Source organism: Anser cygnoides, chromosome 5 (genome assembly GCF_040182565.1).
Source record: "Anser cygnoides isolate HZ-2024a breed goose chromosome 5, Taihu_goose_T2T_genome, whole genome shotgun sequence".
Lineage (NCBI taxonomy): Eukaryota > Metazoa > Chordata > Aves > Anseriformes > Anatidae > Anser > Anser cygnoides.
This window is the reverse complement of record NC_089877.1, coordinates 20,396,397-20,415,224: the sequence shown is the minus strand read 5'-3', so window position 1 is coordinate 20,415,224 and position 18,828 is coordinate 20,396,397. Positions and strand designations below refer to the sequence as shown.

General features: G+C 49.0%; 1 protein-coding gene across 12 annotated transcripts in view; it reads left to right on the top strand.

Annotated features, from left to right (window-relative positions):
- CRACR2B (calcium release activated channel regulator 2B) overlaps positions 1 to 18,828 on the top strand; it is a 46,254-nt gene that overhangs the window by 12,942 nt on the left and 14,484 nt on the right. For 8 of the 12 annotated variants that reach the window (XR_010831825.1, XR_010831824.1, XM_048058813.2 and 5 more), the window contains exons 2-10: positions 5,318 to 5,573; positions 7,028 to 7,139; positions 9,911 to 10,079; positions 12,271 to 12,417; positions 12,752 to 12,842; positions 12,974 to 13,066; positions 16,707 to 16,894; positions 17,575 to 17,646; positions 18,185 to 18,239. Coding sequence is in view for 10 of the 12 variants with exons in the window: in XM_048058813.2 (XP_047914770.2) it covers positions 5,318 to 5,573; positions 7,028 to 7,139; positions 9,911 to 10,079; positions 12,271 to 12,417; positions 12,752 to 12,842; positions 12,974 to 13,066; positions 16,707 to 16,894; positions 17,575 to 17,646; positions 18,185 to 18,239 (1,183 nt within the window). In the remaining 2 variants the exon portion in view is untranslated. Of the gene's footprint in view, positions 1 to 4,362; positions 4,493 to 4,542; positions 5,264 to 5,317; positions 5,574 to 7,027; positions 7,140 to 9,910; positions 10,080 to 12,270; positions 12,418 to 12,751; positions 12,843 to 12,973; positions 13,067 to 16,706; positions 16,895 to 17,574; positions 17,647 to 18,184; positions 18,240 to 18,828 lie in introns of those variants that run through there. The other 4 variants (XM_066997977.1, XM_048058824.2, XM_066997978.1 and 1 more) reach the window with 4 other exon arrangements.

Below are 18,828 nucleotides of genomic sequence, written 5' to 3'. Positions count from 1 at the left end.
CCTGATTGCAGGCGCTCAGCCCAGGGTGTGTGGCGGTTTCTTAGTTTTTTAAAGAAAAAACCCTCATAAAACAATTGGTGTTTTTCTAATTTTTCAATGTATTTCTTTTCCTGCCATTCCCTTTGGGAAGGGAGAACCCAACAACCACCCAAACAGATCCCAAACAATGGAAGCAAATTTCCTATAGAAGGGAAAGAGTAAAGTTAGTTTTGTACAAAGTACGCTGAGAAATAACTCTTTTCTTCCTGCTCTCCTCCCAGCCTTTTCAGAGGCTGTGGCAGAGCCTTTTAAAACAGTTTCCACCAAATGGGTGCCCAGTTCCTTGGAGCAGCTTTTGGAAATTTCAGCCTGCGTGGGATCACACTCGACACGGGGATCGGTGGCGTTCTCTGGCGGGGCTTCTCCTCCACGTTCGCCTGATCGGAGAGGCTTGTCTGGCTGTAATTCAGTCAGCCCGTTCATAATAAGTGCTTTTTGCATGCAGTGAGGATACTCATCAACGTGTGTGAGCAATGATAATCACTGTAAATATGTGAGATCACCGAGTCTCACAGTGCTGTAAAACCTGAGAGCCTCGTCACCTGCAGAGGGGACTGCGCCCTACGAGGAGCGCTGTTTTTATAGCAATTACCGACTTTCCAAAGAGCGGGTGGGAAGGGAAGGCAGAATAAACAGAGCAAGCGGCACGTGTTTGATACAAAATGATATACGGACCCATAAAGCTTTTATTGACCTTTTCTTTTGAAACCTGCTTGTTAGCCGCTGCTCCCGAGTGACGCTCCCGGTCCATGAGCAAGCGAAGGCGTTGAGCTCCGGCGTCTCGGTCTGCTCCTGCTCTGCATCTGTCGCGTGCCGGGGCAACAGGCTTCTGCTGCAGGGACTTTTGCCTTGGCCCATCGCCTCCTTCTCTCTGTGCAGTGTCCCTCGAGGACACGCGAGCAAGCCCATCTCACCCAGCGTATGCATCAGAAGCGCGATCGGTGCCCATCTGAGCACCCGCAGAAGGGCAAGGCTGAATTGCTGGAGCGCTCGTGCACAAGCCTGTGTGTGCTGCTGGGTGGGCTCCTCGGATGGGCCTGATCCTGCAAGGCATCTTTTTGTGGGCTTCGCTTGGAGAACAGGCGGTCTGCCTGCGGCACACCGTTGCCCCGGCACCTCGCTGCCCCTAACATCACTTTTCTGGCATTTCTGGTGCTGGGCTTCCTTTAAAGTTGCTGGGCTCTTTGTCTGCACGAGGAGTGGAAATGAAAGGGTGTGTGTTCTTCTGACCTGTTTCAATAACTGGCGTAGCTATTTGGCTTCAGTATGAGGGTGGGTTTTTTCGTTTCCAATAATATTGTTTCGGGCAGAGATACACGGGATCTCCTCTTTGAAACTTCCCAGCAAGTATCTGAACGCTTTGTTTTGTTGTACACCTTGGACACCTACTGCACACCTATAAAGAATCTCCTTTAAAATTACCTTCTGCCACAATGTCACCGAAAAACACGGTGGTATAGGAACACAGAACCCTGCTTTCCTTTATAGCTCCACAGCTATAGCAAGTCCAAGCACCGGACTTGCTCTGTAATCCTGGGTAAGCCACTTATCCAGTTGTCCTTAGCTTTCCCTTTGTGAACTGTTGATTCATTGCCCTGCATTCTGGCAGGGCTGCTAGGAATGCTGCGTGTTCAGTGTCTGCACAATGCCCTGCCGGTGGTGGAGGTCAGCTGAGGACCAGCTGTGGGGAATTTGGCTGTGCTCCCCCCTTTCCTTTCCTCGTCATCGGGCTGAGAAAAACGAACAAAATTGTCATGTGCGCGCGGTCCTCATGGTCACATAGATAAGGGCTTGGCTGTCGACGAGTAATGACTTTTCTTTACCTCTTCAACACTGCTTACTGCTACAAAAAAAAAAAAAAAAGGCTTTCTGAGAGAATAAATTGGAAACCATGACCTTGTAAAAATATCCTGAAAGGAGCGTCTCCCCCCTCCAGAGAAAGCACCTTGGGTTCGTTCTTCTGTTTGTTGAAATCTGCAGGCCTTCCAAGTTTTATGTTCTCTTTTTTTTTTTTTTTTGTCTTCAGCTACGAGGCCTTGGAACCATTCTGCTGCGTGAGTTTCATGTGTAATTATCGATCTCCAGGAACGGTCTTAAAATAAAGCACCAGCACCGGCCTCGCAGCGGAGGGGAGGACAGTGCTGTGGGCATGGGCAGGCGACGTGGCTTACCCGGGGCCATATGGCAGGCTGAGTCAGGATTGAGATTCAGGTCTTGTGACTTCCCAAGAGGAGGCCTTGCCCGGCAGGCCCAGCTGATTTTCTGGCCCAGCTTTGCACGAGACAAACTGCAGTTTATGCCTCGAGTGGTTACAACATGCGCGTAAGACTGGTCTGAGTTGCCTGCGTGTGGAACAGCACCCAGTGTTCGTTTTCCTTACTGTCAGCCGAGGTTCTCCTGTGCTTTCTCTGAGCTGATCTGTGTTTGCTTTCCAGGTGTAATCCACAGGTCCCGAGGACTATCTCGAACCGCTCGGGTGAGGGAAGAGGCAGCTGCAGGACGTGACACGCAGAGGTGGTTACCAGCTGGCCGGGGCGGCTGGAGCTTGTTGGTGCCGTCAGGTCCCCAACACTTCCACCTTCTGGGGGAGCTGGTGGTGGTCTGGGCTAGATGAGCTTTGCTGCGGCCCATTGCAGATGTTCTTATGGTAGTACATCTAGCAAAATGCAGAGATTAGCCTGATGCCAAGCTAGGTGTGGAAATTCATGCTTGACTGGTGTTGTCTCGATGACTGTCTTGCCCTGAGAGATGAGACCTAGAGCAATGAATCTGGCTTTTGGACAGTGGTACCCAGGGTTTTCTGCTCCAGTGACGCCAGCCTCCTTCAGAGTTCTCCATCGGTGATGCCCTGCATCTTGCTGGTAAAGCTGCTTCCTCAGCAGTTTGCAGCAACGATCTGTAGCTGAGGGAGGTCTGACAGCACTTGTTAGATTGAGATCTGCCGCGTGCCTCATCCGTGTTTATACCGTGTGATGTCCTTACAGAAGGGACGGCGATGAGGAACAACTCAAAGGCCTCAGGGAAAGAAGTCCGTCAGAGAGCCGCAGTGTGTTTTGCATACTGGGACTCTCTTTTATTTGCTGCCTTGTTCCTCTGCAAGTGCCATCTCGACATTGAGAGCCACGTCTGGCTTCAAGCCACTTGAAACAGTTTGAACAAGAGACTCTGTCCTCTCAGTGTTGAATTAATGGGCTTGGTTTTTCACATGTGTGAGTCAAATCCTTTCAGACTCTTGCCCGTGCTCTTCTAATGAAGAGGCTTTTAGCTCCACTAGGATTTGGGAGCTACAATACAGCTGGGCTTTTGATAAAATGGGGAGATGCTAGAGGTGGGGATGTAACATTTCCGATTCCAGCTTGCAAACAGGTCTCAGAGAGAGAGCAGAACATCCTCCTTGTGCAGCCTTTTGTTGGCTGCAGCAGGGCTGGGGAGACGTCGTCTGGCTGGGTTGCTCTGAGTTGGTGTTGAAACACAACCCATGGCGCTGCTAGCAAAAAAGTAAAATCTTCTGGTGGCATCAGTGTGTCTTAGGTAGCTAGTGGGAAGTTTTAGAAAACTTATTTCTTATTCGTGCTTTTCCATGTTCTGTTCCTTTTTTTCCTTTCCCTCAGTCCTGTTAGGGCTCTTGCTTCGAACTTCCTTGTGGAAGAAATGGGTCTGGCAGAAAGGTTTAGCAAGGTGGCCGCCAGTAATTACAATTCATCAGTGTGGCTCTCTGACTTCTCACCATAGTCACCTGTAAAATCCATGCAGCTAAAGATATTTAGGTCTGTTTTTTCTCTTACAGGTCCAACTTTTCATGCTTTCTTTCCCCAACACTGCTCCCCAAAGCTTGAGTCCATGTCTGTGTCCCCTGCTTGCCAGGGATGACTGCTTCACCAGAAACACATAATGCTACCAATCTGTCAGCAGTCTTCTGCAGAGTTTCAAATAAATATTGTTTCAAGTGACACTAAGCAGAGATGCCCTGAAAAAATGGCGATTTGAGAGAGGGAGCAAAGCATTCTGCTCGTTCTTTGAAGCAGAACAACCCTCTGGCTCACGGAGCAGCAGTAATGAATGGAGTCAAATAGCATGGTGCATAACCGCCTTCTCCTTTTGTATTAGTTTCATACAGTTCTTGCGTGGTGACATTCTTCCAGGCCATCAAGTTCTTTATCGTCCCAACGTACTGAGGGCACAAACAGAATCGAGTCGCTCGTTATCGTTGCATCTGTACACGGCTTTTAATTTCTTGGAGGTTTCAGAAACAAAAAACCCAAGCCCTCGTGGCTAGCACCGTTTCAATCTGCTGTCAGCCTGCTTGCACAGCTCACTTCTGCCCTGCAGTGCGGAGCACAGAGCTGCCGCAGGAGAAGCCTGAAGCAATTGGTGCAACAAGGCTTAAAAATGTGCTGGTGGTGCTGAAGAAAAGCTGTCTGGAGAGCGTTACGTGGGATCAGCGACTCGGAAGGTGTGTTGGGGTAGGGATGCACTGCATGCATCTTTAAAATCCCCCTCCTGTGCTCTCTTTCCTAGCCTTTTTGTTTCATGTACGTGTAAATAATGGGAATTATTTTCTTTGGCATCTGAAATGTCTCCATAATTGTGTGGTTTCCTTCCTACAAAGGTGAACATTTCAGATTAAAATTCTGTTTGGCAGCTTATGAGCTCTCAAAACAGAGGCAAAAAGGGCAGGAGTGCCCAGCTTATTAATTTTTTCCCATCTTATGTCCCAGTGTAGGAATGTTCAGACCTTTCTTTTTGTGCTGTGGTAACACGAAAGAAGATGGAGTTACTATTTGGGAAGTGTTAACAAGAAAATGCCGGCGCTGGGAAGTCAGCCGTGGGGTCTGGGTGGGAGAGGTGATCCTTATCCTTTTTCCTCTGTCGCCTGCACAGATCTTCCTCCTCGCTGCCTTTGTCCTGCTGTGGGCTCTTGGAGCTGTGGTGCAGGTCTGTACAAAAAAGCAGCAGGAGGAGGAAGAGCTCGTGCTGATACCAGAGGAATCCGGAGCGGAGGGAAGCATCGCGGGCAGGGCGTGCGGGGAGCTGGCCCTGCTCTCAGCGCGCAGCGCGGAGGGTTGCAGCCGCGTGGCAAGCCCCGTTGTGCCCGTGTCGTGTACAGCACGTACCTCTGCCAACCTCTGTGTGTCCCGAACCCCCAGCTGTCTGCTCGGTAGCAGACACAGATGCTGAGGATCAACCATCAGACCAACAAGGCGTGTAACCAGATAACGCGGTGGTAAGAAGCGGAGGGTGCCGTTTGACTGGGCTTTCTGTGTTTCCTGCCCCACAGCTCTCCCATTTGCCCCTGCCCTGGGGGAAAAAGCTCTGAAAAGATGGAGAACCAGAGGGGTTCGTGCTTGAGATACGTCCACTGGGAAGCAGAAGAGGAGGGGGACGAGGAGGGTGAGGTGACTCCTGGTGCTTCTCCTTCCAGCCGAACGACTGAATTGGAAGACGTGGAGGTGGAGATGCTCAAAAAGGCAAGGGAGCTCTTCCAGCTGTGTGACAAGGATGAGAAGGGCTTTATCACCAAGCTGGACATGCAGGTGAGGGAAAAAAAAATCCATCCCCTTTCCTGGGAGGAGCTGTAAAGGCATGGGGGGCCAGAAGAGGGGAGAACGTGGCATACCTTATCCGTTGGCAAGCATGGGCATGCACGTGTCTGTCTCCCTGGGAGCCAGACTCTGCCACAGCCAGCTGCCAAAACTCCTGGGAAGGCCGTGTGCCCCTTGGGAATTCCTGGGACAATAGGGGGACTGCAATCCCAAATTTGTAAGGAATGCATAAAATTAAAAAAATCGCAACAGATCCTACAAACATTAAGCATGTGATGGATGGGAGATCTGGGGAAAAAATCTTTGGTTTATTTAAAAAACAAAATAACACCACAATAAACAACAACAGTCCCCGCAGTCTTTTAACAAAAAAAAAAAACAACTCTAACTTTTTTATATTTTTTTGGTCTCAAACATAGCTGAAGCCTTATCTCAAACATTCTCTTTAGGCCCGAATTGTTATTTTGCTCTGGTATAATAAGTTTTGCTGCTTTCTGTTCAAAACAGCATGTGTTAACAGAATCCCGTTTTCTTTGTGCTTTTTGCTTTAACGTTTTATCAGGAAGATTTCATGTGGACTGTTTTTCTCCTGTCCCATCTCTTTCTCAGTCTATGATTAACATTTGGCAAGTCCAGTTCAGTAAACAAATCCTGGTTTAATTGTTGACTCATGGGTTGCGTGATGCCTCATTTTGTATACTTACGTTAATAAATATTTCTTAAGCTTTATCTAAAGCTGAGTTTTTAACGGATGGTGATGGGTTTTTGGCCCAGACCTCATGTTATTTGGAAGCTTGTTTGGAACCCCCTTGGCACTGTGTACTCTGCACGTGTATTTCAAAGGGAAATCTCTGTTCCTTGTCTGCGTAGCAGGAATAAGGATGCAATCCCAACAGACAGATGACAGAAGGAAGCTAACTCTCTGTTGCAGACTAAACGTTTTGCTTATGATCCGCAAGGTTTCCTGCAAGAGCTAGGGACTGAACGCAGACACCCTGAGTCCTAGATCACAAGTCTGTCCTCCCGTTCTGGCTGAAGAGGTGGAGCTGGTACCTGATGTGCCCACGGAGCTCCCCTGGGAGCAGCAGTGGCCGCAGGAGGCTGGCGGTGCCCCGGGGCACAGCCACCCTTGGGTAGAGCCTGGGCACGGCTGGGTGGAGGCAGGCGGCGAGCTGGAGGCTGAAGTGGGGCTGGAAGAGGGTTGAGCTCCCTTCAAACAAAAGAGCCTGAAGCTCTCTCTCTGCAGTCCTGGTTGGATCATCAGGTGGTGGAAAGCTTTATCAGTGGGCTCAAACAGGCGTTTGTGGCGTGACTCAGGCACACCCCCAGACTGTCTCATCCCAACCAGGGCACAGTATCCAAAGCTGGGTACACCAGAGACAGAGCAGGTCACGGGGAAGACTTGAGTCATGCCTTCATTTTGTTCGCTCTTGTTCTCTCTGCAGCGGCTTCAGAGTGAACTCCCCCTAACGCTTGAGCAGCTGGAGACTGTTTTTGACAGCTTGGAGCAGAACAATAACGGATACCTGACGCCTGTGGAGTTCAGCATGGGGCTGGGTAAGGACTGCACAGAGAAAGAGGAAGGAAAAATCTGTTGCAGAATTTTTTACGCTGGCGAGAAAGCTGCAAGCGCGGTGCTTCTGCTGAAGCTGTACCAGTTATGCGTGGCAATGCCCCATGTTTACCTGAATATCACTGGAGCAGGTGTGTGTACAGGACTGCTGACCCCTTCCTGAGGCTTCGTGTCCCCTTCTTACAAGACTGCTGTCATCTGCCTACCTGGTAGAGCTAGCTCCTGGGCCTCTCTTACTGGAGATGGTACATCCTGCAGCCTGTACGTGTGTGATCCGTGGTTCTTCATCTGGATAACAACCCTCGTTTTGTAAGGGGGCAGCTTGGCAGCTGTCTCTAGCTGGTGTAAGCAGTGCCGTACAAGGCTGTCAGTAGGAGTCCTGTTAGTAGGTTAACAAGGTGACTAAAATAAGCTTTTGTTTTCCTATTGCTGTTGTCTTTTCCAAACACTAGAATAATGTTACTCCTATAGCAAAGTGGTCATCCAGCAGCACGAGCAGCAAAAGAGGTGTTGAGGAGGAGGGATGGAGCGTAGCACTAATAACCCTGCTGTGTGTGCTCAGCTGCCTTAGCTGGTTGTAAGCTCTCAAAACATCTACACCTGTTAGCCCCTTCCTTGGGCTGCTGGGGCATGTGGAGGTGTTGCTGGCGTTGGGATCAGGTCAAAGGGAGTGCACATAGGTAGTCTAGGCTTTTCAGAAGTGTTGGAGGAGTTGTTGTATCCTGATTGAGCAGGGCTTTTTTTGAGTTGGGGGTGCTAGCCATAGGTGGACATCATGAGGGTACCTGCCTCAGTGCTGGTAGAGCAGGCCAGATTTTCCTTTGGGCCGCCCTGGCTGGTTGCTGTGTCTCAGCCTGGAACAGAGCAGGTTGTCAGGTACCGCCCTGCCTTGGCAGCCTGGCTCCCTGACACTTGCTCCAGTCTGGGCAAAACACTTAACTGCAAAACATTTAATTTCTCCATTTCTTCTCCTTATGGTCATTCCTTGTGGCTGGCCTCGCTGAGATCCTTTTCAGGCTGACCTCTAACCGGGGAATTTGCCCTGGCATACTGCTGTCGTCCTTCCAGAACGTACAGGGGGGAGATCAAGGGAAAGAGCTCCAGCTGGGAACTGTGCAGCCATCAGCTCTGCTTCTTCAGAGGGCTCCTTGCATGGCCTCTGAGAGGTTACAGGGTGTTTCTGCACAGCCGACAAAAAGAGCATCAATTTAAAATGTTCAATTTAAAGCAACGTGAGAGCCTTCTGGGATGTCAAAACAATCTTCCAGTCATTCCCTACCTCAATTTTCCCAGCTCTAAGAGACAGATAATGAGAGATAATTATTCTTTCTTTAAAGCAGACATCCAACATGCCTAATCTAAGCCCACCCCCTTAATGACTGTCCAAGGTTTTAAGCTGGAGTGGGGCCTGCCTGTCCGTGCTGTAGGTTTTTTACACATTTTAAAAGTGGGAGAGAAGCTTCTAGGTTCTGCATCCCTCTGCGTTACTCCCAGCGTGGAGGAAAACGTGTTGCAGACCCCAGCAACACGTGTCTTATGCTGGGCTGGCGTGGCCCCGAGCCTGGCAGGTTTCTAGCAGATGCCCAGGGTGCAGTGGAGCTGTGACCACCTGGGAAGAGGAGGAGGAAGTGCAGTGGGGCAACCTGCCATGTGTTGGACGCAGTCCCTGGCATCCAAGCACAGAGGGACAACAGAAAGGGAAAAGAAGCTTGCATCAGGACCTCAGCACTCTTTTTTGCAGATGACTTCTCACAGTATTGTACGTAGTTAGCGGAGGGGATGTGGTGAAGACGTTTGGAGCCAAGACGTGTTAGAGTTAAATGACGTGAGGTACACAGATTTTGGATATTTTCCCCTTAGAGCAGCTTCATGTTCTTAGCCATGCTCTGAACATCCTTGGCTCCTGGCCCTGTGGCTGGGATGTCACTTCTGCCTTTGGGTCCAAGCAGCTGTGTCCTGGGATGGAAGGGTAGCTGCTAATGGAGGCCTGACCTTGGTGTGCGGGATGAGGGCCTGAGTTCTGGACAGGCTCACTCGATTTGTTTCTTTAAGAATTTGTTCCCAGCACCAGTTCCTGTCACATGCCTTGCATAGCATGAAATTCTCATGGCATTAGCGTCTCAGCGTGAAACAGGATCTGGAAAGCTGGAAGCCTTACATACGTGGGATGGGGCCGGAGGGGGTGCTGAGAGGATAAGGTCATTTTGTTCAGACACGCCACGCAATCCTAGCAAGAGGCAGTCCTTGTCCTGTAGCACTTGAATCAGAACAGATGTAGCACGTGAGGAGGGAAGGGTAATGCTCTCCCACCACCACTTTTTTATAAGCTGAGAAACTGAGGCGCAGAGCTATTCGGTGCCTGGCTTGCAGTCCCAGAGGGAGTTCGTGGCACCACTGACAAACGTACCCACAGCACCGCTCCGCAGGAGTGAAATGACCAAATGCCATCTTCCACGCGCGGAGGATCCGAGGCTGTGGGTGGTAGATCATCTTAGCACAGATGTGAGCAGAGCCGTAGCAGCCTTTTGTCAGGCTGGAAGCCAGCTTCAGTCCCAGCATCGAAGGCTGAACACTGGACGCGTCGTTCAGGACGTCAGAGCGGAGGCTCTTTACTCACCAGGAGCTGTCGTCTACAAGAGCAGCACCCACGCAGCTTCTCATGGAGCTGTGTCAGGCTGCCATTTGAATAACAAGTCCTTAAATGACATCCAATTTGACTTTCTTTTTTCTCCTTCTTCCCTTCTCCTTCCATCAGGAAAGTTGATAGGGATTGACTTGTGTCAGGGGGCCAGAAAGACAGATCGCTCCAGTCACGAGGAGACCTTTGAGTCAGGCTGGTCAGATGATATGGACCCGGCAGATGATGAAGAGAAACGCTTCTACTCCATGATGGAGCAGCTCGGAGCAGCCCAAGTATTTGAAGAGTAAGTAGGAGAATCTCATGGCCTTACTTTTGCCCTGTTTTGAACTTGCAGTACCGACACTTGAAAGTACCAGCGAACACCAAGGAAGTGAAGTGAGCTGCTTGCTCTCTGAACTACTGCTTGGGTTTTCTGTCTTGCTCTCTCGTGTTTTCATGTGCTTGGTAACAAATGCAGTGAAGTCTGGGTTTTCTCATCGGTTATAAATTACTTTCAGTGCAGTGCTTTTCTCAGTTTCCCAAACTGCAAGTTCAAAACCACAGCTGTAAAATGTAGCAATTGATGTGGAAACTCATCTGCACGCAGCAAATGAAAAGAAGCCTGTGAGGGTTAGACAAGGTAAGGAGGATGTGTGTGCTGTCCCTTCCAAAAGGGGGTGTGATTGTTCACACATGTTCAGAGAATCTTAGCTCTGAGACCATGCCTGAAAGATCTGTGCTCAAGGGGCCGCTTGGGACTGCGCTGGTCTTGAAAATGGTGAGAGGCTGAAACGGGCAAGGGATTAAAACCTGCGCCTTAAAAATTGGTATCAATGCTCATGCAGTGGTAGAGTCTGCTGACCCGTGTCATCCAGCTGCTACACCGCAGGAGATTTTTTTAGGGCCTTCCCAAGTGAAACATTCTCCATAATTGCTTCGTACTGATGCACAGCTGCTGGAGCTGGGGTGGCCCGACAGCATCCATGGCAGGCTTTGATTTTTTCAGACATCGTAGTTCAACAGTTGTCAGCAGCTTGCTGGGGGCAGCCCTGCTCCCAGTAGGGACAACGGGATTGAAGACAAGCTGAGAGCAAAGGATTTTGCTGCTTGCAGAGCTTTGTCTGTCATGAAACAGATTTTGTTTCATTTTCATTGTGATACAGAACACCTACCTGTTTTTTTTTAATGCTAAAGAGCTTCTCAAGAAAAATTCTGGGAAGCTTTTTTTTTTTTTATGCCTCAAAGAATGGGATGACACTGTGAAGGGCTGTGTTATTGTTTTGGATGAGTAGCTTCTGCTGTCTACGACTCTTTGTGAAGCATCTGGTCTTAAAGTGTGTTAGGACTTACCCTGTGTTTTGTTTCGACCACTTACTTGTAGTTTTATGCAATGAGTCCAACAGCTACTTCATATCATACGTTTGTGCCGAGCCAGTTGTAAGGAATTAACGAAAACCAGAACTTAATTGGGGGTAGATTAGGAATCTGAACTATCTATCTTCGCTGGTTTTGCTACAGATAAATGGCTTTGTGTGTTAATGGAGCTGAATATTTTCTGTTAGCTAAAATCTGAAGTTTTGAAGAACTGTCAGTCATTTTTTTCAACTTGAGACAAAAGTGGGAGGCTATCTTGTGATGGTGGCAGAGGGAATCAAGGGCTTTTTGGTAATTTCTTTTTTTTCATGAAGAATACTAAGGGAGACAAATACATAGACAAAGAAAAATTTCTATTTGGATAATATCTATGAGTATAATTGTTTTGTACATTTCAAGGTAGTTTCTCCAAAATAATCCATGGATTTTTTTTAAAAAAAAAAAAAAAGGAAAAAAAAAACTCGTTCCGAAAACAAACATGAGATTTATGAGACTCTTTGAGAAAGATTGAGTTTCTAAGTGCTGTATACTGGTTGTGATGAGCTAAATGCCAAAACAGTGTAATTGTTATTTCAGGTTCACAAAAACAAGACCTTTGGATTTCTGGGGCTTCCTTCATAATCCTAATGCAACACTCTTGGAAAACTCTTTTGTTTGTGCCTCAGTTCCCAAAATTGCTGAATAAGCAAGCAAACAAGGGCAGCAGCATCCACCAGTACAGTCATGGTGTGATAAAACCAATGTGATGTGTGCTGGCTGTAAGAGTTTGCTGCTTGATCACAGCTGACAGCAAATTTGCTGAATGTTTATCTCTTTCAATCTTCGTTTAAACACCAAATGTGTTATTACTGAGTACTTGGAAAATAATCATTCCAGAACTGCTTTCTAGGTGACTCCTTTTCTCTTTCAGCTGACCTCCTTCATTTTAACTTTGCAGTAGATCTCAGTCCCCGTGCACGCTCAGAAATTGTCTGCCCTTCCTCTTCGCTGTATGGTGTAATGGAGGAAGGCACAGGAAGATGGCAGGCTGTCAGCCCCGAATGTGTATCAGAGTTGGAGTAACAATCCAGAAGATGGCAAAAATTCATTTGCTTTCCTTCTCTCTTTTGTGCTTGCTCCAGTCCAAGTGAGGTTCGGGAGCTTTGGGCCCGGCTACGAAAGGAGCGCCCGGAGCTCTTATCCAGTTTTGAGGAGTTTCTGTTGCGCGTTTCATCGTACATCAAGGAGGTGAATCATGAGAAGGAGTCTATGGAGCAGGCACTGAAGCGGTAAGGAGAACATCATGGCCAGCTGCTGTCAGGAACCAGCTGGTACTTGGATGCAATTTCGTGTGTTATGTTCTTCCTCAAGTACGAGGGGAGACTGGGTTACAGGACATGGAGATTTTTCTTGCGGTAATAAAATGACTCTTTATCTCGACTTAATTGACACAGGTTTGTTTTGCATCGGTGCACACCCATGACGTTTGGTGTGGTTAAAATCCCACTCAAATAACTTTTTGGCAATGCTGCACAGCTGTTAGTAGAACTCTTTCCACCACCTCTCCTGTTTTCTTTCTGCATTCTCTTTCTCTTTCCTGACAATGCACCTTTCCTTTTGTAGGAAGGAGACAGACCATGACCGAGAAGTCAGGTGCCTTTATGAAGAAATGGAGCAACAGATCAAAGCAGAAAGGGAGAGGATAATCTGCCAGGTACCTCGTCTTTCTTGGCTGAAGTCAAACTTTCTCTGGTCTGAAGCAGGGGTGGTGGCTCATCTGGCCAAGGAACAGCTCTTAAGTGTGCTGGGTGTTACATCAGCAGCTGTGTGTCTTTACCTCTGCAGGAAGCTCTGAGACATGACAGGAGTAACCTGCTCCAAAAGGAACTGCGCAGCAAAGAGCAGGAGCTGGAGAAAATTCTCTACCGACAGAAGAAGGTAACAGGACCCAAAGCCTTTCTAAAGCATATCCCCTTTTACTGTCTTTCTGTTAAGACCTTTTCTGTCTGAGGGTGGTTTTCATCAGCTGACACTTAGTGGTGGCTAGTCTAGTTGTCGCCTGTCCCTGAAAGTGTTGAAGTGGATTGGTTTGTCCTCAGCTGAAGTGTCATCCTGTGACATCCTGGCTGCTCATCTTCCTATCTGGTTGGGTTTCTCTTGTACTTCGCCTTGCCTTTATTTGGCAAGGAAAATGGGGTGAAGATTTGGAAATTGTGAGTTTGGAGCCTTTTGCGGTGTGTAAGAAAGGTGTGTATGCACATGCAAGAGCCAAATTTCGATAGTTTTTCTTCTGCTCCAGAATAACCCAGAGGGAACAGTTCTGTGACGCTTTGAGTTGTTTGTGCTGCATACTTGCATTTCAGCATCTGATGACGTACTGATTAATCAGTCAATGAAAAGATCAAAGCAGAAACTTTCCATTGGCTTTCCGTCCCTGGTATGTGCATTTGTATGTGATGGTCCGTTCTGGGTGTCTTTCTTTTCTTTGAAAAACCGAGACCCCTGCAGAAACAAGTCATGGGAGGTACCTGGAAGGTGCTGGTGATTGGAGGAATCCAAGCTGGATATCTGGCCTTGAACACCTCCAGGGCTGGGGCATCCACAGCTTCTCTGGGCAGCCTGTGCCAGGGTCTCACCATCCTCTGAGTGAAGAATTTGCTCCTAACCTCTCCCCTCTTGTAATTTAAAACCATCCCCCTTGTCCTGTCTCTCCCTGCCCAAGCAAAAAGTCGCTCTCCAATCTTTTTTATAAGCCCCCTTTAAGTATAGAAAAGCTGCAATAAGGTCTCCCCGGAGCCTTCTCTTCTGTAGGCTGAACATCCCCAGCTCTCTCAGCCTTTCTTCATAGAAGAGGTGCTCCAGCCTCCGAGCATCCTCATGGCCTCCTCTGTACCCTCTCTAACAGCTCCACATCCTTCTGGTGCTGGGGCCCCCAGACCCGGATGCAGCACTCCAAGTGGGACCTCACGAAGGCAGAGCAGAGGGACACAATCACGTCCCTCCCCTGCTGCCCACCCCTCTGTTGATGCAGCCCAGGATGCAGTTGCCCTTCTGGGCTGCAAGCTCACACTGCTGGCTCATGTCGAGCTTTTTGTCCACCAGAACCCCCAAGTCCTTCTCTGCAGGGCTGCTCTCGATGACTTGACCTTAACCCTAACCCTTGCCCTCATTAGGTTCACGTGGGCCCACTTCTCCAGCCTGTCCAGGTCCCTCTGGATGGCGTCCCTTCCTTCTGCTGGATCGCCTGCACCACTCAGCTTGGTGTCATCTGCAAACTTGCTGAGGGTGCGCTTGGTCCCACTGTCCCTGTCATTGACAGAGACGTTAAACAGCACCAGTCCCGAGACAGGCCCCTGGGAATTATTCTTGAGACACAAAGGTACAATTGCTAATAGGATTAAGGAAACGGAGCATTTGCCTTAAGAGGAGAAACTAGGAAAACTTAAACCTAACTTTGGAGAGAAGGAGGCTGAGGGAAGGTATAACAGCTTTACGGACTCAGGATGGTGTTATATATTATTATATATAATTATTATTACTATATATTATATTGTATAATGTAGTGTGTAAAATATGTTGGTATTATTATATATAATTACGTATTATTACATAATTATATATAAAACATAAGATCCGTGTGGAAGTATTATTCCCTAAATCCCACAACAGCAGAGGCGAAGGACACTCATTGAGACTAGTATGAGACTGGTCTCGAAGAACATACTTCTTTACAAGGGGACTAGCGAGCTGCATTTTTTTGCCACAGGAGGTTGTAGAGGAAAGCAGTATCAGCAGTTCAAGAATGGATTGGACAAACTAATGGACAGGAGCCTGTAAACATGAAAAGGAGAAACAATCAGGGACGGAGATTCTTGTCATCCCTAGTCCAGGTACTGTAGGCGCTGGGGATGGAGGTCGTAGTGGCTGTCTAGGCATGTTCTTCCTAAATAGTATCTCCTTGTGTTATGGATCAAGGCAGAATATGGGACTCTGTGGAGACTTTCTTACTCAAATGAACGTTTCTGATGCCTTTAACTCCGAGGCTCATACCACGCTACATGGATAATCGGGTCCCTCTTGTGGTGTAAGGCCAGTATTGTGATTGTGCTGTTCTGCAGTATTGTTTGAGTACAGACAAAATAAAACTGGAGAATTCTTTCTGACAGAGAATTCTTAGGGAGGGGCAGGTGTTTTAATTAAAGCCTGTCCTCTGGCTTATTGAAAGACCCAGAGGCCGTGGGCTGGTGTTGCTGTTTCTTACTCTGAACTTGACTGCTCAGCATACGTGGCTGGGCTCAAATTTTCCGTGATGTCCAAAGGACTGGAACTCTCCAGACAAAGCTGGGCATGACTTGTGCTTGAAGCCTCAGTGGGGAGAGATGTGGGGCTTGTGTTTCAGGGAATGTAGGAAAGGTGAGCTCTGATCATGACTGTTGTATATATGCATTTGCAGAGAGCAATAGGAAGGAGAAAAGCTCTTTATCTTGTCCACAGTGTGCTGCTTGCCTTTCCCTCAGAGAGTCTAGCTGAGGGTGCAGAAAAGGCAGGCTTAAAGCACGCATGGATTTCCATTTCCATAAGAGTACCTGCTCTGTGGTGAGATCGCATCTCACTGTGCCTGACTTTCTGTCTATGGGGTAAGAAGTTGTCACAGATGGTGCTGAAAGGGCTAAACTTGTCTGTGTGTGCGGGCAAAACATTTAGTAACAGACAGCTTGTGCAGCCTGGGTAATTGTGAGCATGGAAGCGGAGCCTTCGGTTCAGGTTGTGGGTACCACAATTTCTGCGTAGCACCAACTTCAGCAGAGGGCCCTGTTTAGCTGGCATGGTTGACTGGATACTGACGTGTCAGTACGTTCCTCCTAGCGATGCCCTGCTCATCTGAGACGAGGGAATTTGGCTGCCGCATCCATCCTGGACTCTCTCCCAGACTGTGCCAGCCATTTGTGAGGAATCACATCACTTGTGGCAGCAGGCTTTGAACTTCCCAAGTCAGGCCTGTTGTTTGTGCTGGTGCCTTGTTGTGCTGTCCGGAGTGGCACTGTGCCCCAGTGGCGCTTAAACACCACCTCTAGCCCGAGGTTCTGTCTCCAACAGTAGAAAAGGGCACCCAGTCACTTAACTTCCCTTATGTCAGCAGTGTGACATACCCCAACACCTCGATGTATCCACTTTTCGGCTTAGGAAGTCCTTAAACCAGACGATGCATTTCAACAGCTATGCTTCCCTCAATAGCCCCTGCTTCCACCCTTATTTTTCCAGTCCTCCTTTGACCCCCATTTGCACTCTGATTTCTGCAGTGCCCGGTAGCAGCAAGTTCCTCACGCTGCCTGAAGCGCTTCCTCAGCTGTGCCTGACTAATTGTGCTGCTTGCTCCCCAGTGCTGGCACTGATGAGACATAATTGCTTCCAGTTCACCTTCCTGGTACCCCTGGTGGTGTCGTAGACCTGAGTTGTGTTTTCCTACCTTCTGCCTCGTTTACATCTGCTCTTTCAGGTTATTTTTACAGTCATGACTGTGGCACAGAGCCCTTCCTCTCTGTGTTTAACACCTCTTCCTCCTCCTCTCCCATTACAGCTGGAACATCAGTTGCAGTCTCTGAACTCGGAGCAGCTGGAGACCCGTGTGCAGAATGAAAGGCTCCGGCACCTGAACGAAAACCTGCTGGAGGAGCTGGAGAAAAGCAAATGGGAGCTGGAGGCTGTGAAGGGGCAACTACAGAAGCTCCAGAAAGAGGCCCAGCTTGAGCAAGAGCAGAAGGACAGGTAGGAGTGGGCAGGGAAGGGGCTGTGTGGGCTGTCTGAGCAGGAACCCAGGCAGAGAAGGGAAGGTGTGCAAGTAGCTAAAGAATAGGGATCTCTAATTAGAAGCCATGGTCTTGCAGAAGATTGTCTGTTTCTTCTTGAGGAAGAGAGGTAACATGCAGTGGTGTTAGGGCCTAAAAAGAGTGCGTTACTGCTACCTCCCACTGCCTTTAGTGAGCAACAAGTATGTTCATTGATATTTGGCTTTAAAGGCACTGTAAAAATGCAGATGTTCCTCAGCCTTAAGGAGGCTTCTCCTCCTTGTCGTTTCCAGTTCATCACTGCCTCCGTAAAGTTCCTACAAACCCTATGCTGACCAACTGTGTTCCTGTTTCCGGGCTTACTTTAATAATACTCAGCTGCAACACTGGCGTGCTTCGCTCCCAGCTGGCAGTGAGCATCCTTCCCATCCCTAACAGCTGGGGAAACTGGAGTGTGAAGGGGGAGATGGGTTCCCTGCCCTCATGCTGGAGGAGAGTGGGAGAGCTGTGGTCCCAGCTCCCGTGGCAGTGCTGCTTCCTCTGAGTCGTCCCGGCATGGGACAGGCCCTTATCTTTGTGAATATCACGTGTGTCCCTGAGAAAGGGATCTTTGCATCTCCTCTCCTGTTGATTCATCTCTTTTAAATTCCCTTCACCCAGGGATGTGTTCAGAGTCTCCAAGAACATGCAGAAAGAGAAACAAAGCCTCCTTCGGCAGCTGGAGCTCCTCAGGTAAGAACAGGACTGGAGACAGAAGTCGAGCTCTCGTGCACGTCAGGGACTCAGATCAGACCCTGCTTCCTTCCTTGGGGGGGCCCAAATGGCTGGCATGGTCGATGGCCGGTTTGGGGGTAGGAGTGGAGGGTTGGCCGGCCCTGTGAAGTTCATTGCCTGCTTCACTGGCAGTGCTGAGGTCTTGTTTCTCCCACAGAAAGCTATGGGAGTGTACTTGGTAAGTGCTCACACTGCTTGTTTTTCTAGGCCTAGACCGAGCAGTTGCAATCTGGTCAGCTCCAGCAGGGCACAGGCTGTGTTATTTTACTGAGTAATCCCTCCAGTTGAGGAATTTAGTTTTCCCTGCTGACTAAAGGGTAGCATGCAGAGCCTGTTACCTGAGCTGGGATACTTGGAAATCCCAACATACTCAGCAATAAGGAGCATCTGTATTTGTGCCCCAAGTTCCCTTCCCATTTAGCTTCCAAACGTCAGCCTTTAGCACGTTTTCGGTGACTGCTTCATTGTCTCTCTCCTGTGTCTTCCTTTGGAGCAGAGAGATGAACAAGAAACTTCGAGATGAGCGAGACACTTTCGAAGCCAAGAAGCCGGTTAGTCTCAGAAAGAAAATCCTAATTCCCAGCCACCCTCCTTTCATCTGCTGCTGTTGCTGTCACCACATGGGGGCCTCTCCCTTCCACGGGGGACACTGACCTGACCTCACGAGTCTTGGTGTGGTGCTTAACACAGACTTCGCGGCACCCCTGGAGACGAGCTCTGCTGGTTGCTCTTTCCAGCTGCCCGCGTGTAACCCAAGGCATGTTAGCTTGTGACTGTAACGCAGCCGCGGGCAGGGCTGAACGCGTGCTGCCTGCTGCACGTGCTGGGCCTGTGCTTTTGGGCAGGATTTGGGCACGTGCAAGGAGGGGAGCGAAGCTGCATGCGTTCCTGGAGCTGGGTGGTGAGGAAGAAGATGGATTCCCAGGTGTGCTGCCTGCTGACCCGGGGTGGAGGGGCACGGGAGGGTTTCAGAGTTTCTCTGACCCCTTGAGTTTGTAGTAGATGTGTTCAGATGTTCCTCGGTGGCAGCTCCCCGGTCCTGTGGTGGAGGTGCAACAATGAGCCGGAGGGCTAGGAGAAAGCAGGGTCCTCTGAGCCCTGGGGAACATCTGGGACTGGCAGTGCCATCTTTGGCCTTTC